The following is a 26446-nucleotide window of genomic DNA, read 5'->3' on the forward strand; positions in this document are numbered from 1 at the left end:
CATGCTTTTAAGCCTAAGAAGAGATATAGTAAGACACTGTCTACATTTTCTTTTAGTATTTTTATGGCTTCTATTTTTGAAGTAAAACTTTATCTATAATTTACTTTGGTACATGATATGAAAACATTACATAAGGAATCTGGAAAGGCTATCTTTATATAGCATGTAAATAATAACTAAGACGTGCCTCTAAGCAAAAAAATCAATTAGCTCAAAGTCTAGCCTAATGTTTTATGAAAAGAGGAAAGATTACTTCAAGCTAGACAAGATTTGTTTGATGATCAACTCCCTAGCACCTATATCATCATGCATCATAGTATAATGCATTTATAAAACCAATCAGCAACTTTCCTCAGAATGCCTTTATCTAGAGAGGTTCTTCACTTTGGAATCTCAAAATATGATGATGATGAAGATAGATTGATGGATAGATAGGTAGGTAGATAGATAGATAGATAGATAGATAGATAGATAGATAGATAGATAGATAGACAGATAGATAATAGATGGATGGATGGATTTTTCTGGAGACTGAATGGAGATTGAACCTAGGGCCTTGCACATCATAAACATACACTCTACCACTGAGCAGCATTCTCAGCCCACTCCCCAAATCTGCCCCTTTTTAATATGCATAGTTCTGTCAGTATGAGATCTAGTTCATTCTGCATTGAAACCCTATTAGCAGAATTGCTTTTCAGCACGAAGTGAGGCAGCTAGACATTTATTTCTACCTTAGGGAGAATACAGCACAGCTTCATTTCAAGTTAAGTGAAGGAAAGACCCTAGACACTGCCAGATCTGGTACTGATTCACCTTCAGATTGTACCTGACTGCAAACTTGAGCTGTGCTTGAAATATCTTAAAGTTGAGTTGCTTGAAATCTTGAAAAGATCAGGGGGCAATTACCGGGGTGGGGGTCTGAACGCAGACAGGGAGGAAGAAAAGTAGTGATCTTTTGTTTTGTGGTCCTGTGACTTATTTAATTGGCCAGCTTGCTGGCAGCCATGAAGTGACCTGTCAGTGACTAGCAACACTGGGACATTTGCTAGTAAAGTAATGAGCTTATTGAAGAAAAATCCTCCGAGAAAAATTTGAACTGACCAAGTTAAAGAGCTCATAATCTGCCAAGCTGAACTTGAAGATCAGTATTAATATGAGCCATAAAAAATCATATCACTTATTTGAAGAATGGCATCTAAGGCTGTAATTAAGTCACCTGCATCTCTGTGGTTAATGTTTAGCCTTGATAGCACATTTCATAAGAGCATTTTATATAATGGGTAGCTTTTAATCGAAGTACATAGTGTGGGAGATAATACTCAGTTTAAGTTAATAAAATACTGCATATAATTTGTGTAACTTTCAGCTAAAAATAATCTCTTGGCACTGTTTAGCTCAGGCAGATACATGTGAGCTATTACTTTTACCCAAATTCTCCAGGGCAAAGGTCTATTTTTATTATTTTATCATTTGAAAATGATAGACATTTCCAACATATTGAAAGATCTAAAGAACAAAATTGCTTAGAGTTTTTAAAGTCACCTCTGTAAATATCTAATATTTATCCTGGAAGCTCATGAAAGCTTAGGTCATATTTACCATGTCTAAAAGAAAAATATTTGCTACATTGTGTTAAATAGACCTTAAATTTCTCTCTTTTTTTTTAATTACTGAGTGTCAAGGCCTTTCACTTATATTCTTGATATCCTGTAAAGGCAAGACTCAGAATTTTGCATGTAATATGTGCTCATACTACATACAATTCTTTATCGATTCCAGAACATAGTGCTGCAGTTACCTAGTGGGTACTAGAACTTTAAAACAGGAAAGGTAAAATTACTGAATTACAAGAATCCATCTTCACTCATGTCTAAAGTCAGGGGTTAACTTCCTCTAGACATCATTGGCCCAAAACAGTGGTCCCTTTACATTAAATAGAGGCAATGTATCCCAAGGAAAAATGATTGAGACACATTAGTGCATTTTACAGACAGAGTATTTAGCAGGTACATTTATTATAAGAAGACAATGCAAAGGACTAGACAAGGGGTGACTGTTAGGCACCAGGAGAAGCAGGAAAGAATGATGGCATGCAGGGCCAGGAGAAGGGTGCTGTTTGCCTGCAGAACAATGATGACTCCCCAAAGTTTCTTAGCAGGAAAGGAATAATGACCACGATTGTACTTTAATCTGGCTACAGAATACACTAAGAGGGTAGATTAGATTAGGATAGATTACAGGTTGGGCAGGAAGTGAGAACATCTCTTAGGAAATTAGTGTTCTTGACATGAGGAACAAGTGTGAGGTAAGATGTACTGTCAAACTCCCAGAAGAAACAACAAAATGTGCTTTTGGAAGAACAGTGTACCTCCTAGTCTTTGCCTACATGTGCTGTGCAAACTTTGTAAAGGAAAAGAGGCACCTGAGATCAATAGAAGAGGTTCGCTGTTGCACTCTGTTGTCACTACCCTACTAAGTGCTGTTAGGAAAAAAATACAGGCAAAGGACAGGTATCTAGGAAAGGGAAAGTGTTTGCTGTTTGATATACTCAATTGTTTTTGAGACATAAAAATGGAAAAAGTTTTCAACTTAATTCATGTGTTATGGTAGTCATAAAAAGTACTATTCATTTATCTACCAAACTTTTTAAATAAAATAATCTTATTCTTTGAGATTTTCATGCCTACCAAACTTTTTATAGGCATCTTAGTCTATGAAAAATACGTATTCATTTGTTTATAATTGATTATTTATGCAGTAAACGCATTTTTCTGGGTGCTAATTCTATTCCAAGCACTGTCTGGCTATGGGTTCTAGAGATAATGACTTTAAAAGCAAATGGACCAAAGAATACATACATAAATGTGTATGAATACGTAAATCTCTGATCTCACAGGGCTGAGAATTTGGGGTGCCAGGATGGAGATAAACAAATCAGATAAAGAAGGACTCCAACTATAAACTAGGAAATAAACAGAATTTAGAAAAGTCACAAGAACTCTGATAAAAATAAAATAGTGTTAAATGATGGAAGGACCCCTTTGACTGAGTGGCAGTTTATTTTAGATAGAATTGTGGACGGATACAATTTCAGAAGTAACATTGAACAGAAATGTGTTTTATTGAGTAGCTCTTCTTTCCAAATATTTAAACAAGGAAAAGAACTTCCTGAGTGTAGCTTATAAATTTTCCTTGCCCCAAACTCCTTACAGAACAAAAAAAAAGTCTTAAATTGATTTGAGGTGAATTGTGATGAATAAATCACAGGTCGTGTCCAGCACGGACTCGGTCACTTCTCCACCATCAATAATAAATGACTGTGTTGGTTTCTATCACACAAGACTTTTGTTGTCTACCTAAGTGAAGTGGACTTAGTAGAAACAGGTTAGCAAGCATGATGCCATCACTGACAATGCCACAGGTACTCTTCACAAATCTTCCACCGTCTTCTCTCCTTCAGTCTTCCCTGCTGGCATTTTGCAGCCCCCCTTCTTCAGTGCCCGGCAGTCCAACTCATTGAACTATGGGGGCATCGGCATGGTCATCGGACACGAAATCACTCATGGCTTTGATGACAATGGTAAAGTATAGGTAACATTTTCCTTTGGCTGAAATACATCTTCCTAAGTTTAAGAGTTACAGTTTATCAGTACAAAACTCCATTTGTTTATCAGCGTGTTGCTGACCTAAGTCTCACTGCAAAGTCAGTGTTCTAAAGTGTTTCTTAAGAAACTCAAAATGTTAATGGGCGGTGAGAAATATGTGCTTTACACTCGGAGAGACTAAAGGAAATATCACATTTAGTAAGTCCTGTAGTGTTCTGCACCAGAAATGATGCTCAGTCCTACTATGAGTGTCTGCTTAGCTTTCCAGGCCCATGGAGAGCAGGGTCTTTTGGTAGAAAGTCAGAAGGCATCACTTATCCATTTCCCCGTGGCTCATAAGCTGCTTGCAGCCAGGAACTTTTTTTCTAATCTTATATTTAATACATAATTTAGAATCTTGTAAACAGTAGGCACTTAAATGTTGATATGCATTCCTAAACAACCAAGAAGACTTACAGTTTTAATTAAAGTCAAACAAAATTAAAATAAAGACAGAAGATATGTAAAAAGGCCATAGCAAAAATTGTAATAAGTTTTAGTTCACAAAATGTTAACTGGACAGAATTCTAGAAGGACAGAGAGACAAGAAGAATAGCACTTTAAAGAGAACATACTAGATGTCTGTTAATTCAATTAGTCAGTACAACAGTCTTAACCGGTACTGACTAATAATGTTTCCATTTGAAAAATGGAAACATACAGAGGCATATAACATATTTGTGCAATGTTATAAACCTTGAATTGGTAGAATCAGCATGTAAGTTCAAATTTTGTTTCATTGCCTTTTTCTTATCCACTGTATCATAAATATTTAAAATATGATAAAATTAAAGGTCAAAACATAAAATATGTAAGTGCATTTGGAGAAATGATCAGTGTCATTTCAATCTAGCAAGAAAACTCCAAGAGAAAAAAAGGACATTTTTCTTTGTGTTTAAAGTAGAGAGAAACATAGAGTTAGTTTCATAAAGGGTCTGGGAACATGAAATGGGTGCCAGAATAAAGGTGTTGACCTTTTAAAGTCTAAAAATGTCAAATCAAATGGTCTTGGTTCAGATGGAAAGCATCGAGAATAGCAAGGCGTGCTTTCAGGAGTGTTTATCCGGTGGCCTCATCTGCCGTGGCACAAGCCAAGTGGATGAAATACCTATCAATTCCACATTGGCAGATCAACTTTGGGCTTTCCCAAAGAAAGCAGGAGTTGGGGGAGTTAGCAGTTTCTCACAATGTCTGCCTCATTCCACGATCACTCACATTGTAGTATTTTAGTCCTTTGCACATTAAACTAGAGACCTCAAGACGAAGGGACTGTATCCATGTCAATATCCTTGCTGTGGTTTTATAGTGTTGCAAAATGCCACTGAGGAGCAGGAACAGTGAGCAGGAGGTCTGTGTTGTTTCTTACAACTGCATGTGAATCTACTTCAAGAATTTCAATTACAACAAAGAGCATAAGACCAATCTTATTCTCATTTTTGTTGTAACAAATTTCCTTTTTTACTAAATGAATATATTACAGGCAGAAATTTTAACAAAGATGGAGACCTCGTCGACTGGTGGACTCAGCAGTCTGCAAATAATTTTAAAGACCAATCCCAGTGCATGGTGTACCAGTATGGAAACTTTACGTGGGACCTAGCAGGTGGACAGCATGTATGTCATCAGTATTCCCCAGAAAAGCTTTAGACATTCAATCACAAGTGAAATGTTGGTGCTTTCTATAAAAATCCTAATAGAGAATCTTTCTTTAAACAGCTCAATGGAATTAATACACTAGGAGAAAACATTGCTGATAATGGAGGTATTGGCCAAGCATACAGAGTGAGTATTTACACTGTACTCCCACTTCAGTGATGGGAATGTTAATTTGTTATATTTACCCATTTCTGTAAAGCCTCTTCTAAGAGACACATATAAACAAAAAGTGAAGAATGGGAAATGGGAATCATGTGAAGAGCAAAGAGGGTTGTATATATGTTCATCATAAGGGTCTGTAAGGTTGACATGATGTGATAAAGCCAGGGTAGAAAGGAAGCACTCAACATTCCAACAGAAGATATGAGAAGATGGATGCACAAACCTGTAGAAGACACAAAATATTTCTAAGAAATAATCCCTGAAGTAAATTTCTTAGTCAATATATCCATGCAAGTGATTATTTCAGGATCGCTCATCAGTATGAGTGAGACCCTCCTCTCAGCATGTGAGACAGCCTGTGGAGATGCTAACTAGCATAAACTGAAGATATAACATTAAGCCATAGTCTGCTCCCTGAGAAACAGTTAGGGACCCGATCATGATCTGGCTCCAGGATATGGCCATGTAGTTGGCTCAACTATTATTCTTCAAAAATTATTATTGTTGGAATATTCATTAGATCCACAGCCTTCCACTTATTCTTGCATGCAACAAGTACTTTATTTACTTATTTTTGAGGATTTCATATAGGAGTACTGTATTTCCATCATTTTCACACATTTCTCTCCCCTCAACTCCTCCTGTGCCCCCCACTCTCCTTCAGATTCATAACCTTCTTATTTACTATTATCCACACATACATGCAAGAACTATGGAGTCTTTTAGTGCTGCTTACATGTCTATTAGTTAGGGGTGACCATTTGGAACTGGATGACTCATCAGGGGACTTGTCCCTGTAGAAATTGATTCTCCCTCTCTAGGCTGCCATTGACTGCCGGTAGCTCTTCATCTGAGGTGGAGACTTATGAAATATTTTCCATCCATAGACATGTTGGCTGGCAGTGTTGTTATGCAGGTCTTATTTAGGGACCCATGCTGTTTAGATTTTATGGATACAGCTTCCCTGTGATGTCCAGAAGGCATTATAGTACAGCAGGTGTCCGGGTCCTCTGGCCCTTACAGTCCTTCCACCTAAGTACTTTTAAGGACTGGGCTTTGTTTGTAGTACCATTTTAGGGGCTAGAGATGTAGCAACACAGCTTCCATAAAAGATTTCAGTAATTGAGGATGTGAGAAAGAATTAAAAGATGATCCAATGAATGCCAGTGTGGAAGAGAAAATAGGGAATTCCACAAAAGGGTGGAGAAATGATGTTTTTAGAAGCATCAAGGGGGAGTGAAGATGAATTTGAGTGTACCTCTTGACCCTGAAGCTGCCCACGTATGAGAGAATGAGCAGTCTACTTGAAATGACACAAAGGATAAGGTGTCCATGAGAGGAAACCAGGTTTTCACAGATGGGATGGGTAGAATGTTTGAGGACTGAATAGGATTTTTTGGTCATCACTGGAATGTTGAGGGTAAAGGGGAAGAGAACCTTGGTGATGGTCAGGAAAGTTGAAGCATCACAACAAAACAGAGAGATGACTGATGGGCCCTGCAGTGTACCCAAAACAAAGCGTCATCCCAGTATGAGGCCTGGGAGATGAAGTCAGATAAATGCCCCTGCCCATCACTGGGGGTGGTACATTTCTACTACCTTGAATGTTGGGTAATTGATGTTTCTATTTCTCACTAGGTGGCAAATAGTGTGTATTTTACCTCTTTAGATGCTGGATAATTTTTAAGTTCCTATAAATATTTTTCAGAGTTATCATAGGATATAGTTAGATTCATTGGAAATGGTTTGCTCCCTTTTGGACTTGTTTGGACAACATGTTAGTTGGGACTGGAATAGTGCTGAGTTTAGAGGAAACTGATTCCCCCTACTGAGGCCAAATCCTGCCCTGTGGATCTTGAGTGCTCCTATCCTTGTCCTGCTCTGCCCAGGCACTGCTATCTGTAATCCTTTGGGGATGATCTCCAGATTAACATGAAGTTGAATATTCAAGAGCACCCTCTTATTATCTTGGAATCTTCTTTCAGGATTTCTCTTTCTTAGTATCCTGGCCAGTGTAACCCAAAGCTATCAAGTACTTTTCAACTCAGAACTCCCCAAACTTCCATCAACTCTCCCCTTCCTTCACTATGGCATAAATGCTCATGGAGAAATAATCTAAGCCTGCTCAAGAACTCCTCTTTGTTACTAGCCATCTTTCAGGACAGTCTTCTTTGGTCAGGTGTAATGTTAAAGACTGGTTCCCAATGTCATGCAAGCCATTGTCTCATATGTTTTGCCCATCTCTTTGTTGATTCAGCAACAGTCCCTGTCACTCTGTGTTGACTGGAAGTGGCCGTGTTAGTAATTAGCACCTTTGATGATTCTGCTCTACTACTCACCTACACCAGGCTGATAATTAAGTAGGAAAGGAAAGCGCAATTGTACAAATATTTGTGACACTATATGAGCCCTTTGCATGTAATGACTTGGCCCTCTGTGAGATCATGTACTCCCTAAGTGGGAAGAGGCATAAACCTCCCCTCTATCTCCAAAATCTTTAGATAGTAAAGGTTCACTAGTCTATGGTGATGGTAAAGAGAAAGAAATAAAATACAGTTTAACTTATGTAATTGATGGATGTTCTTTATAAGTTAGGAAGGGCTGACTGGCTCAGCAGGTTAAGGCACTTGCCACCAAACCTGACCACCTGAGCTGAATCCTTTAGATCCACTTGATAGAAGGAGAGAACTGACTCCTGCCAGTTGTCCTCTGATCTCTACACATGCACCATGCACACATTCATCTGTGCGCCCACAAATAAATAAATAAATGTAATTTATTTTTTTTAATAAATTGCAAATAACCTGTCTCAGGAAGTTTATTGTTTATCTATTTTTAAATAACATAAAGCAAAGCAAAACTAAATTTCTCAATAGTGAATATAAATTTTTAAAGGTTTCAGAACATTTTCTGAGAATCAGGTGACCAAAATGCCATTCTCCGGATGTTACTGGAAGTTAGTCTACTTTGTCCTGTATCAAGGGGACCAGAGCTGTTGCCTCTCCTTCACCTCAGGACCACAGGAAACAGAGCCCCTAAGGAATCTCAACAGAATCCCTTAACTTTTGGCAAGAGCCACTCAGACTAAATCTGGTGTAACTCTATTTTGCCAAGAGTAGTAACTAAGCTAAATATAGCAATTGCAGATGACTCCTTTGGCAACTCATTCCTCCAGCAAGCTGGACTTACCCATCTATCCATAGACAATATTAAGGTAAGATTTTCATCATGTATTCAAGTCATCTTTTCATCCAACTGACATGTAGTATGATCATCTGACATGCCAGATTCTGGTCATCTGCTAATTAGTCTCTAATTCTTTCTGAACATTTGTAGATGCATTCTAGTCTCCTTCCTAATCCATGAAAGAGTTGCAGGCTGCCATAGCTAAATGTGTACTGATTTGATATAGAAGGTGAATTACTTGGTTACATGGTCTTTCATGATAGGTTTTTATATAAATTTAGAAATTATATGTTTTTATTTTACTACTTAGGCCTATCAGAATTATGTTAAAAAGAATGGTGAAGAAAAATTACTCCCTGGAATTGACCTAAATCACAAACAACTATTCTTCTTGAACTTTGCCCAGGTAGTATATCTTTCATGATTGATAAATGTGAAAATCATTTTGAGTTGTAATTTCATAACAAGTTGGATATTGCAGGATGTTTTCTTCTTTTAATTAATTGGGGTGGAGCATTTGACTTAACTAACTTCCATTATTTGCAACAAGATTGTCAGATCATGTTCATTATGAGTGATTGATTATGTTTATGGTTGCCTTTTACTGAACGTCATTTGAAGAGTAAATAGTTGAATGCAAATGCCAAATTATTGTACTTTTCCCCCAACCTACTCACAATGCTCCATGTTGTTTTCCTTTGTCTATTTATACTTCCAGGTGTGGTGTGGGACCTACAGGCCAGAGTACGCAGTCAATTCCATTAAAACAGACGTACACAGTCCTGGCAATTTTAGGTATGTAGTTATGAATAGCAGCCGGGCTATTTCAGTGTTGTGTAGCTAGAGTTTTCTAGTCCTGCCTGGCCCACGGTCAGGACAAATCTCTCTCACCCGACAGTCCTACAGCCTCTCAGACTCAACCGAGTAAACACACAGAGACTTATATTGCTTACAAACTGTATAGCCATGGCAGGCTTCTTGCTATCTAATTCTTCTATCTTAAATTAACCCATGTCTATTAGTCTATAAGTTGCCACATGGCTCGTGGCTTATCAGTATCTTTTACATGTTGTTTGTCATGGCAGCGGCTGGCAGCGTCTCTCTGACTCAGCCTTCCACTTCCCAGAATTCTCCTCTCTCCTTGTCCCGCCTATACTTCCTGCCTCACTACTGGCCAATCAGTGTTTTATTTATTAACCAATCAAAGCAACACATTTAACATACAGAACATCCCACAGCAGTGTTGACTCCACTACTTCTATATTTCAGATTTGGCTTTTTATGCTTCTTATTCTATACAATTTAAGACTACTGTGAATGTGTGCATGTATGTATTCACATGCATGTATGTATTCATACATGCATGTGTATAAGTGCATATGTGTGCATATATGTGTATGCATAAGAGTGTGCTTGTGCATGATTGTGTGTGTGCATGCACATGTGTATGTGTGCATGTATGTGTGTGTGCATGTGTCTCTGTCTGTGCCTGAATATATGTCAAAGATAGGACTCAAAAGACCATACCAGTAATGTTTACACAAGCACAGCTCTGGCCGTTCTGTCCTCCAGAATACATATGTCCTAAGCTTGGTGCCTGATAGATTGAAACAAAGATGTCACCTCCTAACAGTGGTTTGATGGAACCACCAGCCAGTAGAACATGTGTCTAAGAGGCTGTGAATGTGAGTTCCAAATTCCAAAGAAAGATTTTAATTCTATATTAAGGGAAGCATTACTAGTTGGAGGTTCTCCAGCATTGAATACCTTATCTGCAACACTCCAGGAGTGAGTACATTACAGCAGAGGTCAGAGAACAGCCCAGCAAGGCTACTAGAGGAATGCTCTCTGAGGTGGGAGCATGTAAGAGATCAATGTATTAGAAGAGAATCGCTGTATCCCTGACAACCTTTGAATGTTGAGTTCTACAGTCCCTTAGCCTGGCAATTCCTTTCTCTCACACTGTAACATTTAACAGACCCCTGCTGTCAATACCACCTTCCAAGAAGGAAACTGGAAAAAAAATTAACTAAATATTTTGTACTTTGGAAAACTGAGTTTGAAAAAAAAAAGTTATTACCCCCAAAATTTTAAAACTCTACCTAAAATGAATGTGAATACATTACCTAGAAAACTAACTACTGACAGAAACACGTTTAATTGTAAAGTCACAAGTAGCAATTAAACACCTTAAACTTCAGTGAGGGCACTTGGTTTGTCCCTGTGTTACCTCTGTCCCTGTCACCAGCCTCATATGGCCTCTGCCTTAGCAATCCCTTAAAATTTCTTTCATGCAACAACAGCTTATTGCATTTTGCTCACCCTGTAATGTGACTTAAAGTTAGTCCTGTTAATTAACTTATCCATACTAGCTGCTTTTAGTTAACTGCTTTCCACAGAAAGGCATTGTGGATCTATTTTCCTCTGTGGTTTAATCCAAGAGACTTTTAGTTTAATTTTAGTAGTGCTTCTTGTTTGTTTTGTTTTGTTTATTCCTTTGATTACCAACATGGCCAAGTTAAAAAAAAAGTGGGTTTTTGTTGTTGTTGTTGTTGTTCTTACTAAAGTTTTCAGGAGCTAAAAATATAAGAATCTAATTCTGAGGATAGCAGAGAACATTTATAAATGCATATAAAACAGTTTGTCAGATCTTTGCTCTGTATGTTCCTATGAACATAAGCAGATCTCCATAAAGAGATTCCTTCAGTAGTGTTGAGCTACTGAATGAGCTGCCATCCTTGGAGAATAAGGTGTTATACATTAATGTTCTTCTGTTTTGATGAGACAGGTTGCTGTTACTATTGTTAGTTATGCTTCAGGCTCTTAACCTAGTGAAATCGTCACAGCTAGCACGCCTAAGCCTGTTCATCGCTGTGCGAGTGACAGTGTCCTTTCATTTCTCATTTGGGCTCTCTGTTAGGGTTTTTCTGCACATTTGTCTGAGTCCTAGTACTACCTAATTTTTAATCTCTGGCCTCGGCTTCTTGATGTGTAAGGACTAAATTATAGAGAGAGTTGTTGGAAGATTCAGGTTAATGGATATAAGTGCCTATTACTTATACATGTTTGAAAATTATTACTGTTTGTTTTTTTCTTTAAATAAGAGACCTGGATAGAATAAAAAATTTTATGTGGAAAGTTATGGACTTTGAGAACTAGAGAAATGGCTCAGAGATTAAGAATGTGTGCTGCTCTTACAAAGAATGTGGATTCGGTTCCCAGCACACAGGTCAGGAGGCTCAAAACCACATTTGACTCCATCTCTGGGAAACCTAAAGGCCTACTCTGGCTTCTGCTGGCACCAAGCATGTATATGGCACACATATATGCATGCAGATGAAAGAGTCATACACATAAAATAAAAATAAAAAAATCATTTTTTAAAAAGTCTGTAATGAACCTAACACCATTTCCCAGTAAGCTAGTACTTCCATGCCAATCATCACTCATTTCTTCTGCTCTGCATAGTTGCAGATGTAATGAGTGTTGGCTAAATACCACAGGTAAGAGTGACTGCATTCCACCCCCATGTTTTCATATAAACATGTGAAGTCATTTATATATTCAACTGTGATTCTCACACCAAATATATCCCTATTTTCCATTCATAATAAGAGAAGTATGTGTGTGTTTTAAGAATAAATGGAAGGCCAGCCTTTGTCCAGGAAATTACTGTTTTCTCTGGAGGTAAAGGGATTTCCTTGGCAAAGGCTAGGTTATGTTGTAGCTTTGGAAAAAGGCTGTTTCTTGGCAATTCAAAGTGAAACGTACTTTACAAGAACTTTCAAAACCAACAATTCTTGAGTTATTCTTCAAAATTGATGCTCGGTGGTTTATCTAAAAATATTTTCAAAATAGAGGAAGATTGTTAAAGCCATGCTGAAGCTGGGCGTTGGTGGCGCACGCCTTTAATCCCAGCACTCGGGAGGCAGAGCCAGGCGGATCTCTGTGAGTTCGAGGCCAGCCTGGACTACCAAGTGAGTTCCAGGAAAAGGCGCAAAGCTACACAGAGAAACCCTGTCTCAAAAAACAAAAAACAAAAAAAAAAATTAAATAAATAAACCCATGCTGAAGCAGCTGCACCATCAAAAATAAAAGAGGGACTATTTCAAGGATGAAATCCCAGTATGTTTATAAGTATAATCTTTCCAGCATTTTATGCAGGTACTTTCAACCAATGTTGGCACTTAGTTTCCCTTTATAAGTTAGCATGCTTAAGCTAACTCTCTTTGAAATCCTGTTTCTTCCATTCGCCTTAAAATTAGCATCAACTCCTGATATTTTTTTGCTGTTGCATTTTTTATTGATTTTATATACAAAGCACAGATCCCCCTGTCATCCCTCCTCTTGCTCTCCCTTTCTCCAGCCACCTTCCACGCCCCCCCCCACTTCATCCCCCACTTCAATAGGGTAAGTTCTCCCATGGGAGGACAACTCCTGATATTTTATGACCATCAGGATGGGTTTTGATGAGCTGCCCAGCACTCCAGTTAGTATATATTAATATACACATTATTACCTGTGGTAGAATATATGCTTCTCAACATGGCTTTGTCATGAAGGGATCATAATAAGAAATTATAATGATTGGATAGTCTCTTCATAAATGGAACCAGTTAAGTCTAAGTCATTAATTTTAAGGAATTATAAACAGATTGTCAGAGGACCTATCAAGTGAAAAAGAGTTATTCAATAATTTAAAAATTCCATTTACTATCCAGGTGTGGTGGTGCATGCCTGTGATCCCAGGACTTGGGAAGCAGAGGCCAGCTGATCTCTGTGAGATCAAGGCCAGCCTGGTCTACACAGTGAGTTCCAGGCAGGTAGCGCTACAAAGTGAGATACTGGCTCAGATGAATAAATAAGTAAATAAATAAATAAATGAGTGAATGAATGAATGAATAAATAAATAAATAAATAATCAGGTAAATGATTAAATAAACAAATAAATAAATAATCCATTTGCTTTTTATCAGGAGTACTATATTGTAGGTCTAAAGTCCATCGTCAGTCACATAGATGTTCAACTTGCTAGGTTTTTGATGGTTTTAATAGAAATGATTATTTCACAGGGCATAGATGGAACCAGCACAATTGATTATTTTACATAATAGAACAAAAACTTTGAGTGAACCATGTTAAGGAAACAATAGAAGTTTTTATCTTCTGTTAATGAAAATGCAAACACACAAGTGCCAGAATTTTAATGTAGCATGAAACCCATGTAAATACTGTATGCAATACTAACAAATATGACCTCACTCTTAGAGAAGAGATTCATTGTATTCAAAATGTACCCAACCTTCAAAATGATTTATTCATATCACCTGTCCAAATATTTGATGATATAAATAGCATTAAACACGAACTACAAACCTGGGAAAGAAAGAGAAGCCCTGTTATGCTGTTGCCCTGATGACTCAGAATCAAATTATCTATAAGTCTTGAATGGGAAAGAGGAAATACAACAGAGATGGAGAGCTGGTTCATGTGTTGGCTGTATCTGGATTGTCAATTCCCAATTGTGTTTTCCAAAGATTAGTCTTTGGGGTGTTACATGACTTTAATTTCAACAGAGGCAGGTGGATCTTTATGATTTTGAGGCCAGCCTGAACTATATAGTCAGACCCTGTCTAAAAAAAAAAAAAAAAGGAAAAGGAAAAAAAGAAAGAAGGGAGGGAGGAAAGAAATCAAAAAGAGTGAGAGAAAGAAATGCAGAGTTAAGGCATAGATTTGGACATTTTCACTGATGTAATGGTTCCTCCGTATCTGCAAAACCTACTGAGAAAAGGGCTTTATTTAAGTACTAGTGAAACACTGAGGTTCTTCCATTTTTTGCATACACACAATACCAACCAGGGAACTTCTTCCTCGGAATGAGGATATCCCTAGCCACCATCACTGTCCCCTCCCCAGTATCTAAATGAATGACATTCCTCACCACATTGAAAGGGTGGTTAAGCCTGGACCCTAAAAGAGTCAAGACCATCAAAACAATTAACTTCTAAGATGTTTTTGTCTCTAACATGAGGTATTGCTCTGTAGCCCAGACCAACCTTAAACTTACTGACCTCTTGCAGTTTCCTGAGTAGGTAGAATTTGGGGTATATGCCATTATTGTCATCTAAGATGCTTTTCTACCTAGACCATGCCTTTTACTCCATTTATACAGTTGAATTTCTCCAACTTTTCTCCTCCTTCTCTTCTTACCTTATAAACAAACAAACCTCCATTTTTCACCATTCTAGAGACTGGAAGCCTAAGTGACAGCATAGTCACGTTCTGGTGTTATTTTTGGAGTTGTAGATTCAATCTTCACCTGTACCTGATGATGGAAAGAGTAGATTTGTTTTTTAGCATTTCAGATATGGAGACACTTTAAAGCCGTCAGATTAAGTTAGCTCTAAGCTGCTAAACAATTAGAAGATGGGAGTTGGTCAATGTGCTATGCTGTTTTCTAGATGAAAGAACCCAAAGTCATCACCTGAATCTAGAGATTAGGGTGTAGTCTTCAATTTAAGACTGCTGTGGTCACTCAAATCCTTGACACCTGAGCGCACACTGTTGGCAGAACCTCTGCTCTTCATGTTCAGATTCAGGGACATCCACATGCCATTCTGTTTGTTTTCAACAGGAAGGTGCTTATGTCCTTCACACAAACTTCAGAATTGAATCCAAGTCCTATGCAGGCTAGGTGTCTACCTCCCAAGTGTACCTATAGATATTAAAATCTTCAGCATTGACCCCCAGTTAACCTCAAACCCTCAAACCAAGAAGATATATCTTTAAGACTACCCTTAATAGTCCCCCAAACAAGCATCTCAAACATTTATGTCTTCCTGAGGATAGAGAATTGAGGCCATGGGGTGGGATGAAGCAGCCGCTGAATGTTAAGGGATGGGACACTGGGAAGTCAGGTGTAGAAATCACTCATGCTGCTCTTCTCTTTCCTTCAGTGAGAAGGGAAAGCAAAGCTGCATTTCTCTTCTACGCTGCATTTCTTGTTCTACAGTGACAAATGAACAACAATTACCTATGCAGTTTTTCCTTCATACTGTCCTTTGATGTGTGGGTTGTCATCATGACCAAGTGACGGGTTCATTCATTCAGCTTGTCCTGAATCAGAAGGTGCATATAAATCACTTAGTTGGCTTTGAAGATTCAGCAGAGAGCAGGCTACCCACAGCATTTTGCTCACAGAGATGACAGTTTGATGATATTATAACAGCTTTGATAGGGATAAGACTAGTGGAAAGGGGTAATTTAGATGGTAGTCAGAAAACGCTGCTATCCAAGTTAAAGTTATCATTGCTGTGATGAAGCATCATAACCAAAGCAACTTAGAGAGGAAAGGGTTTATTTGGCTTATGCTTCCAAATCACTGTTCATCACCGAAGGAAGTCAGGACAGAAACCTGGAGACAGGAGCTGATGCAGAGGCCATGGAGGCGTGCTACTTACTGACTTGCTCCTCATGACTTGCTCAGTCTGCTTTCTTATAGAACTCAGGACCATCAGCCCAGAGGTGGCACCACCCACAATGGGCTGGGCCCTCCCCCATCAATCATTAATTAAGAAAATGCTCTATGGGCTTTCCTACAGCCCGATCTTATGGAGATATTTTCTTAATTGAGGTTTCCTCCTCTCAGATAACTTTAGCTTATGTCAAGTTGACATAAAACTCTAGCAAAGCTGTCAAGGGGGTGATGATGAAGGCTGGAAGGTGTTAGCCATGTTCTGGCTGAGATGTGATTTCCCCAGGTAGTGGGCTTCATCACAACAGTAGGTTGTGGTTGCTATGAAAATACATTAGGCTGGCATACTTTGCGCTAGATGTGGAATTTGAAAGAAAATGCACTACATAGACTAAGTCTGGATTTCCTTCAGGTGTCACTGGAATTAGGTTTGGGAATTATAAATTACGATTTAATTTTTTAATATTACTCAGACTTCTACATGTAGAATATGTGGAGGGGAGACAAGTGCTGAGATGTGTATATGCACTTACCCACCACATGAAGAGAGTGATGTAATCACTTTTTCCTTCTCTTCCATCACTGAAAAGCATTTGCCTCCAAGCTTCACCTCCCAACCTTAGGAGAGGGTAGTGTGGTCCCAGAAGGAGGAAAATGGAAGGAACTGCTTGAGAGCTGGTATGATACTGCTACCTCTGCCTTTTATTGACCTACTTCTCCCTTCAAATGCTGCTTACTTCATATAGTGGGCTGCACAGCTTTATTTTGCCCATTGGTGTCACAAATAAGAAGAAATGGGTATTTCTCAGCTCCAGTTACCGAGAGTGAATCCAGTTTCCAATATGTAAAGAGTGCTTTGGGGACAAAAAAATGAAAATAACTTCTCTATCTTTCTGACTAAATCAAGTCAACAAAAATCTACTAAGAGAGCTCTCTTTCCTTTCCGCTCCTTCCTTCCGTCTGCCCTCTCTCTCCCTCTCTCCCCCGCCTCTCCCAATAAAGCTCTAAAAAGGTTAAAAAAAAAATCTACTAAGAGAAGGTGGGGGAGAGAGTAGTCGCAATATATTTTATGTATCCTCATATGTATACATATATGTAAATGTGAAATGGTCAAAAGACAGTTAATCAGTTACATTAAAAGAAATATATACTTAATATAAACATTGAAATAGTTTTCTAAAATTATTGATCATTATTATATTATGATTATTATAAAATGAACTATTAAAACGTTATTTAAATAATCTGAGCCCTCTTAAGAAACAGTTAAAAATCATGTTTTTTTTTAATCTTTTCACTAAACTCTTCTCACAAAAACCACCACACTTTCAAATATTAATTGTCCATCTATCTTAAACAAACATGTAGCATACTTTTATGTTGTGAATCCTCTTTACAGTCTAGTGATATTGTAACAACAGCTTTGATAGAACGTATTAGATGCATGCTACAGATAAAAATCCTGAAAAGTCTCGAAAACGTTCCAAAGTTTGTGCTCTTAACTCCTGCATGATGGCCTTCCATCCATTTAAGAATGTTGTAAATACAAAGGATCTAATTCATCATGCCAACTTTCTATTCACTCATTTGAGCTGCATAGAGAACTTCTGCAGGGGGAAGGGACCGGAGAGATGTCTCAGACCTTGAAGGCTGGGCTCACAACCGCAAGGACAAGCGGATCAAGAGAATGTCTATGGTCTCCAAATGTGACATGGACACTGAGCGTCCAGTGCTGACGGCAACTTTTTTTGTTTGTTTCAAAGGATTATTGGGACTTTGCAGAACTCTGCTGAGTTTGCAGACGCCTTTCACTGCCGCAAGAATTCATACATGAATCCAGAAAGGAAATGTCGGGTTTGGTGAGCTTCATGAGAAGCGGAGCATCCATGGCAAGACTCGTTAAAGCCACAGAAACAGGACTCACCCTTCAGGGACACTGGGCCCTGGAAGTTTCTGCAGCTAATGGAGACAATTCACAGAGATGAGCACAAGCTAAACATACATGCAATTATCTTATTGAATCCACTGTGATTGGAAGGGGGAGGTAACCTAAGGTCTATCAAATCAATCACATCACTGTGTAAATAATGCTTACTTTCAAGGGCAGTGTTACTGTTCGTTTCTGTTCCTCACACAAACAGCAAGTTTAGTGCTGTCCATAAAGAACAGTGTTAACTCTCGAGGCAGACTGCAGCTTCTGATCAAAGAGGGGAAGATGTTGAATTCAGCTGGGCACCAGAGCACAGCCGTGGTTTGCCTCAGCACTCACTTCTGTTTGCAACACTCATGCTCCTTTAAAATGCTCCCAAAGAACTCCCATGCGTACTGTGGCCTTAAGGCTTGTGTAGTTCGGAGCTCATTTTACTGTACATGAGTTATTCATTATCATTCTAGGTGAAGCACTGTTATGGTAAAAATGAATATCTGAAACTTCCCCATTTTCACCACTTTAAAGATTTTGAGATTCTTTTGCCCCTGCAATTTTTTTGAGCAATTTCTTGCTCCCTCTGCCTCTCAGACTTAGTCTTTTTAAAGGATTTGTAGGAATGTATAAACAATAATTCTATATTTAATTACTAACAACATTTGTGACTAAATAACCATTACTATAGGTAATCATTGAATATTGAAGTTAAATGGTCAAGATGGATAGTTACAAAGAGCTGTAATGTGATGTACAGATGAAAATTTGGGACTTTTTAAATCTGTAAATCATATTGGTGAGAAGTTTTAAGTACAAACTGTGAGGGTGAAGGTTACCATCGACCCACTGTCTAGAGATATATAATAGTTGTGGTTTATAGACAGCATTTCCAAGATTAAGTCTGTCCCCAAGGGTGGCTAGAAAAGGGCCTAGCTGTATCTGTGTTGCTCCATGAGTCCTTATCTCTTCAGATTTGTCATCTAATGGAAATATTTTGATAATAAATCAAAGTTGCAAGCCCATTACCAGGCCTGTGTGAAAGCCAGCTAGTTCTAGAAAGCCCATGTCTGAGTGGAGATGGGAGGCCTCCAGCAGACCTGTTTCTGGATTTCTACAACTCATGGACCCAGAGTGCTCATATTCCCTTCCCTTCTTGTCCTTCTGCTTACTTTAGTGCATTTCACTATCCAGTTAAGATGTTGCAGAAGAGGTGCACTTCTACAATCCTTATTTTTTTATCAAAAGGTGAAAATGAGAATATTTCTACCCAATAGATTGGTTTTCATGCTTCTTGGGAAAAGCCCATATGTCTGTAAAAATGTTACTACAATATAATATATAAAACTGTATAGAACAGAACTATATAGCTAGTGAATGGTCTCCCTCTGAACATAGCACTGCAGCTATAACCTATAAGAAATGGGGCACTGTCCTAGCTCTCCGCCATCATCGTTTCAGCCCTCCACATACATTATCCAGAGCTCCAGCACCGTGTACTAGCTTTGCCCCCATTTTGTCTTTTAGTCAATCATTGCATTCTTTCTTATCTGACTTCTCTCTGCCTTACATTTGTAAGATATAGCTGTATGGGTGGTTTGTGTGTGGATCTGTCATTGTCAAAAGGGATTCTGTTGTGTGACTAGACTACAAATCTTCCATCCTTTTGTTGATGGACTCTTTAAGAAGTTTTCTGCTTTGGATTGTTACAAATGATACAACTATGCATTGTGAACTGTTCTTACATATTCGTCTTTACTTGAACCATCTGTGGAATCACTTTCCCAAATCTTGCAAAAAAATTATCATAAATATTGAAAATGGTTTCAGACTAAACATAAATATCCTTATTCTTCGCCCTTTTACCACAAATAATATTATCATAGATAATTACAGTATACTTATATCACTATTTCTTTTAAATCAACTTAAACATACTTGAGTATTATTTGTAGTGGTAGTACTAGATTTCAGTGAAACAGTTATCTCTTGGTTATTTTTATCCCTGTCTGTGATAGCAACTAAAGAAGTGAAGAGTAACTAGTACAAACTATAAATGGCTACTAGCATCTCCACTGGTAGTTCATTAAAGCAGCAAGCTCCCATTCCTGTAAAAACAGCAACTCCAGTGCCTACATCCCTACGGTACGTATAACAAACCTTTGGGCTAAAGGACATACAAAACTGAGAAGAGCAATTTCTTCCCTCTTCCTCACATATCCAGACATCACTTGCTGTAGCTGGTACTCGGGACCCTGTGTTCTTTTAATTCCTAACAACAGTCTGTTATATTACTTTATATATAATCTCACTCATAAATCCACTCCCGCCATGTTTAAGTTCTGATCAAGGACAGTTTAGAAGTAGAACACCAAGGTTTGAGAGCTGTTGTAACTTAGCAATGACAAGAAAAAGCTCCTGGCAATATATGTTGGCAAGGAGTCTGCTTCCATACCGCAGTGTCTATGTGCAAGGCCAGAGGATGCTCCCCAGAAAGGTGAGGGCTTGTCCTACTTCCACTCTGCCACTGCTACCAAAGTGGCCTTGGGCACATGCATATTCCTTGAGGCCTCTGCTTCTCTTACCCAAGTAGAAGACAATTCTATTCCAGCAGTTCGTACCAATGCTGCCTTCCCTTTAATCTGTTACCCAGGAAACAAGGACCAAAATGCTAACAAGCTTGGGGCTGTGATACTGTTACTACTAGGCATGTTGACAGGGCAAATGCTTGCTAATTTCCTCAAAGTGTTTATAATTCCTGTAGCAATGGGTGGAGCTCTTAGAGTAGAAGGTATCTGTTCTTTTGGAAAGAAAATAAGATTCCACTGTCAAGAGAAGCATAATCAGAATTTTTTAATGAGTTCCTAGTCTCTGGGATAGAAAATAACAACAAATATTTTCATAATGTTGTTTCTATACCTAGTTGACTCTGTTCCAAGCCGCCGCCGCCCCCCCCCCCCCCCCCCGCCATCCGCATGTAAACCTACACACACCATTTATGCCTTGAAAAAATTTAAGATTAAATGGAGTATTGGTTTCTATGCAGTCTTATACTTTCTTCATAGTTTTAAACTAAATCTTTTTTAAAAAGAATAATGTGAACTATTTTACCAACATTTTCTTTTCAAGATAACCAGTTTGCTGATTGGACTTTTCATATGGCCACCAAATCTTGTCAGGGATCACAATCATAGTTGGGTGACTTAGGCTGAAACCCATTGTGCACTGTCCCCAAACTGAAGAGCTGAGCCATTCAGGTGATTTAGTGAACATAGGAGCCACATGTGACTGTTGTCAAAACGGCATGTTTATTGCATCCTAACTTTTTGTCTAATTATATTTTCTTAGTGTCAACTCCTTGTGCTTTGCATTTCTTCTAAAACAATGAAAAACATCCCTGCTGTTTTCAACCTCTTAGACAAAAATGTGTTTTTATTTTCTTTGAAAAAAAAAAGGGATCTTGGTGGTACGGGGGAAGTTTGGTAGAAAAATAAACATCGTCCCTGACTACAAATAATGATGAGATCTCAGCATGGAAAACAAAAGGTCTGGAAAGCCTAGTGCTGATGCTTGGTGTTTATGATCCAGGGTTTTTTTTCTACCAAGAAACAATCAAACTTTATAGTTGCAAGCCATGTTAACAGTTTATTACACTCATATAAATGCACTTGATGACATCTCCAATCTGATCATCTGATGTTATAATACTAACATAATAATTCTAAGATTGTTTTTCCTTATCTGGAAAGACAAATGCATCTGAGACCTGGATTATGATTTTCCTTAGGGAAAAGCCTTCACACATAGTATGAATGTTTTGGGTCCCCTGAAATAGCATCAAAGATGGAATTCTGCAGTGTTCATGGAGTGATAGGGTACCAGAGCGATATGGAGGAAATTGGAATGGACAATGTTTAGGTTTGTCCAATGAAAGCATGGGGACATAATGTTGAATATTCATTATCATTTCAACTTGAGTGTCAAAGTATTGTTGCGTAGAAAAAGCATTGGAATGTATGCCTAAAATTAATCATAACTAATCCTGATGGTAGTATTATATGAGATTCATTTTTATAAATTTTGGTTTCTGAATTTAATATTTTTCTAAAATAAGAAAATATTGCCATTTAAAAGGTAATTTTAAAATGTTACTTGGAGAGAGGTGTGGGTGATTCATAACCGAAATTCTGGAACTCAAGGGACAGAGGCAGTGTTTTAAATTAGCACAGGCTAAAAAAACAAAATATTACCTCAACAACAACAAAACAAACAAACAGAAAACAGTAAATATTTGGAATATAAAGGGGAATGTAGACGGCAGGAAAATGGGAAAAATGATCACAAATCAAAATATAATTTCCTGTAATAAATCATAGTATGCAACAAACCCTTCAGTTTGGTGTTGTGGGTAGGTTAAGTTTTTGGTCAAGTATCTCTTCTCTTGGGATAGACATTCTCACAGTTTCTTAAGTTGCTATTTAAGCACAGAGTAGAAGAACTTGATCTTCCTCTTTCCTGTTCCCAGCAGTTCTGAGAAAGAAGCATGTGCCGCAGAGGGCTTCCCTCAAGAAAATACTGAGCTGAATGACTCATACTTCCTCTTTGGAGTTTCCCACACAGTCAAACTGTAGCACTTGTCAAACCCAGACAAAGAGTCAATACGCAGAGTTCAGCCCCAACATAGAAGTTAGACTGTGTACTGTCCAGATCCAAAGGCTCTACCTGGTAGATATGTTATTTACTCGATGGGCAAAGGCTGAAAGTTGGAGGTTTGAAAAAGGAAAAAAGAGCAGGATGTAGCTAACCCAGCTGACTAGTTGCCTTTATGTGCTTAAGCTCTAAGACTTTGGTTACAATTGTGAAAATCAAACTCAGGATACTTTAACAAAAATTGGAGATTTTGTCATTCTGTGTCACCTGATGTGCGGCAGGTGTGAATAACTCAGCCTTTTTCAAGGCATCTCCTTCAAAAAAAGCTGGAGCAGCCAGCAGCACCCTGCAGGACAGGGGAAGGACAGACCTCTAACTGGACCACACACTCAACACACCTTATGAAAAGCCAACTGTCCTGTTCTAGAACACATCTCTGTTATCAAGGGCATGGAGGATGTGGGAGGAGGTACTGTAGAAATTGTTATCTTCCATGATACATTACAGAAATTAGCACCTTTGGTCTCTTCAAGAGCAATTTACACAAAACATCTTTCTAGAAAGAAAGGAAAAGAGATGTCCAATACACTGATAATACTAAATAATTTCTCAAATATCTGTCTAGATTTTACTGTGCATATTAAACTTCAAATAAATGGCATCTTAATTTGTCTTTCAAAATAAAGGCATTCTGCCTTGCAGAATGGCTACTTAAGAAAGGTATAATTAATGAAAGATGGTAGGCAGTCAGAACAATATTTAGCGTGATCCAGACATACAGTTTCAATTTAATATATTAAACTGAAATAATGTGTAACCTCATTTTACAAATGATATATTTAAATGCAAGAGTTAACTGGTTTGTCAAAATCACTGATACTGACATGCCCAAGTTACCCTGAAGCCTAGAATCCACATTTCCATCAAAGTTCCTTATCCCACTATGAAATGAATTTAGTCACTCAAAATACTTATTATTTATAGACAATAATTCTGAAGATATACATCTTTTAAGAAATATTAATGAAAAACAATGTACTTTCCAAATTTTATTACATTACGTAAACCTACATTATTTGTAAAGAACATTAAAGTAATCAAGAAACTGCTCAATTATCTCCTATTTTCACAAATAAAATCCTAGAAATGGTAAAATATTTGACTAACACTGCACTTGCCCAACATTAGCTTTTTCTATTTATTGAACAAACACTAGGCATTAAAGTACCTACAAATCTATGATGTATTTTTCTAGGTCTGTAGAAGATAAAACTAAGTGAAAACAGATGATCTTTTCATATACTAGACACTAAAAATATACACAAACACCTATAAAGACATACAGAGAACTCCAAATTTGGGATTTTCTTTCTAGCATGTGGAAAATATTTTAGAGAAACTTATAGGTTGTTATTTGATAATATGGATGTAATTTATACAAAGTAGATAAGAAAATATTCCCATTTAATGGTACTTTACATGCAAAATTAAGCACAAAAAAGTAAGAATTTGCTAAACAAGATAGCAGAGCTTATTGGGGAGGAATGTAATAGAGGGATGTACACTATTTACCTAGCTACTCCTTATTCACACTTGGATTTTTTATGTATATTATAACAACAAAAGTCTTCCTTATTTACTGACTGAATGTCTTATGCTGTTATGGAAGTCGATGCATTTTTCTTTCTTCTTTGAAAGACACCCATACATTCCCTGCATTTGCTAGACGTTGTATGGTAAAGATAAAATCCCCCCCTATCGATAAAAATATAGAACTCTGTTCAGTTTTAGATCCTGTTGTGAACTTACTGCACTGAACAAATAGCTAACTTATTTGCATTGTCACTATCTCAAAAAGCAAATCAGGATCAAGGCTTCCTGGAAACCAGAAGGTAGCAGATGATGTTACTCAAAGCAAACTCCTCAGAATGGGGAATGGCTGCAGTGTACTAGGACATGGAGTCTAGGAAGAATCTCAGCCTGGAGAGAGTCAAACTGACTCAGAGACATTTAGGGTTGAAGCAAAGATGGGCCAAAAGGCCACACAGTAAGCACCAGCCCCTCTCAGCCTCCATTTCCTCAACTACAAAATGTCCAGGATCACAGTCACCTCTGGGGAAGAATACCATACTAGTTGCTAAGAAACTATTTCAATTGTGCTGAAGCTTAACACCATGATCCTTACCTCGAGCATTTCCCAGACACTAATTACGTTCTATGAATCTTGAAAAATATGAGGCTTTTGTCTAAAAGATAATTTTTTACTATATTGTCTTTCACGTTGCTAAAATGAGTCCCTTGCTTGATCACTTTGAATCATTTTTCTCACCAGACACTTCTGAAACAGAAAAGACAAGAAGTGCAATCCTTGAAGTAGGGATTTCTTCAAAGGGAAAAAAAACAAAAGTAAGAGCACACTCAAAACAAAATTGAAGCTTAGAGCAAGATGAAATTTGGGGGACCCTGCTTACAGTTGGTTATAATAGCATCTCTTTCAGTTTGCTGAGAAAATACTGTTTGGCACCAGAGAACCAGGGAAAACAGTGTAGTTCCCTGAAGCTTAGTTTCCTTAGAAGTGAAGTTTAAAGACATAAAAAACGTTTGGGCAATTTGATATGTGGCGTGTGGAACAACATTCCTTGCCACCTTTATCCAGCAATGTCCATGGGATAATTTCCCAAACCTATGAATATGGAGATCATATGGCAAAGGGGAAGTAAAGGGTAGAGATTGGACTGAATTGGCTCATCACCAGATTTTATAAAAATAGATGATCCTGGGCTGTCCAGGCAGACCTAATCACAAGAGTCTTTAAACACAGACTAGGGACTGGGCAACTCAGCTACCAGAAAGCTTGGTGCCAATGGTCAATGACCTGTGACTGACTAATGACTTACCCAAACATCTGGTCACATGGACTTCTTTATTCTTAGTAATGAGCTGTGATTGATATTCATATATTTAATACACTGTCTGGGTTCATTTTAACACTATGTAGCACTTTCTAGCATATTGAGGAGCGAGGAGTCTGGCGGTGGTCAGCTAAGCGAGGAAACTAAGACAGTGTCTGCTTCCTCCCATCAAAGCCCCTTCTACCACAAGGACCTCCTCCTATGCAGCTAGGCCACACTCCTGGCCTCCCACTTCTTTCTCTTGGCTCCTTTTCATCCAATTCATCCCCAGATATTGTTCCTTAAATGATACTCGTATTATATATTCCCCTCCTCGAACTCTGAGTTCAACAATCCCTCCTTTTCCATTTGGTACTGGGAGAACCTCATTGGTTAGAAACACTACACACAAAGACTTTAATAAAATAGTCTTCATTTAAGAAAAAATAAAATAGACCAGGGACAGAAGAGAAGGTCAGAGTGATATGCTGTGAGGGCCTGACTGTAGCATGAATCTTAACAGGTCTTATTAATAAAAACAAACCTGAGCCAGGTATTAGGGTGAATGCTGGAAGATCAGAAAAGCAGAACAAGCCACAACTTCCTCACCTCGCAATTCCTCAGCTGATCCTGTTTCCTCAGACTAGAAGCCTCTATGTCCTTATCCAAATGGATCTCAGCTGAACTGCTTCTTGAAAGCCTGAAAGCTTAACCAGGCTAGTTCTGATCCTCACGTCTTATACACTTTTCTGCCATCTCTTCCTGGGGTTAAAGGCTCACTTCCTGGGACTAAAGAGTCACCATGCCTGGCTATTAGTGTGGCTTTAAACTCACAGAGATCCGCATGGATCTCTGCTCT

At 38.1% G+C, this 26446-nt stretch overlaps 1 protein-coding gene across 1 annotated transcript in view; it reads left to right on the forward strand.

Annotated features, from left to right (window-relative positions):
- The window catches only part of Mme (membrane metalloendopeptidase), a 75825-nt gene extending 56754 nt beyond the window's left edge, over positions 1 to 19071 (forward strand). The window contains exons 18-23 of the mRNA XM_059265414.1: positions 3464 to 3583; positions 5128 to 5261; positions 5364 to 5429; positions 8962 to 9057; positions 9370 to 9446; positions 17889 to 19071. Of these exons, the coding sequence (XP_059121397.1) occupies positions 3464 to 3583; positions 5128 to 5261; positions 5364 to 5429; positions 8962 to 9057; positions 9370 to 9446; positions 17889 to 17988 (593 nt within the window). The 3' untranslated portion in view covers positions 17989 to 19071. The remainder of the gene's footprint in view (positions 1 to 3463; positions 3584 to 5127; positions 5262 to 5363; positions 5430 to 8961; positions 9058 to 9369; positions 9447 to 17888) is intronic.
- Positions 19072 to 26446: the final 7375 nt, after the last annotated feature.

The sequence above is a fragment of the Peromyscus eremicus genome, chromosome 6 (assembly GCF_949786415.1).
Source record: "Peromyscus eremicus chromosome 6, PerEre_H2_v1, whole genome shotgun sequence".
Taxonomy (NCBI): Eukaryota; Metazoa; Chordata; class Mammalia; order Rodentia; family Cricetidae; genus Peromyscus; species Peromyscus eremicus.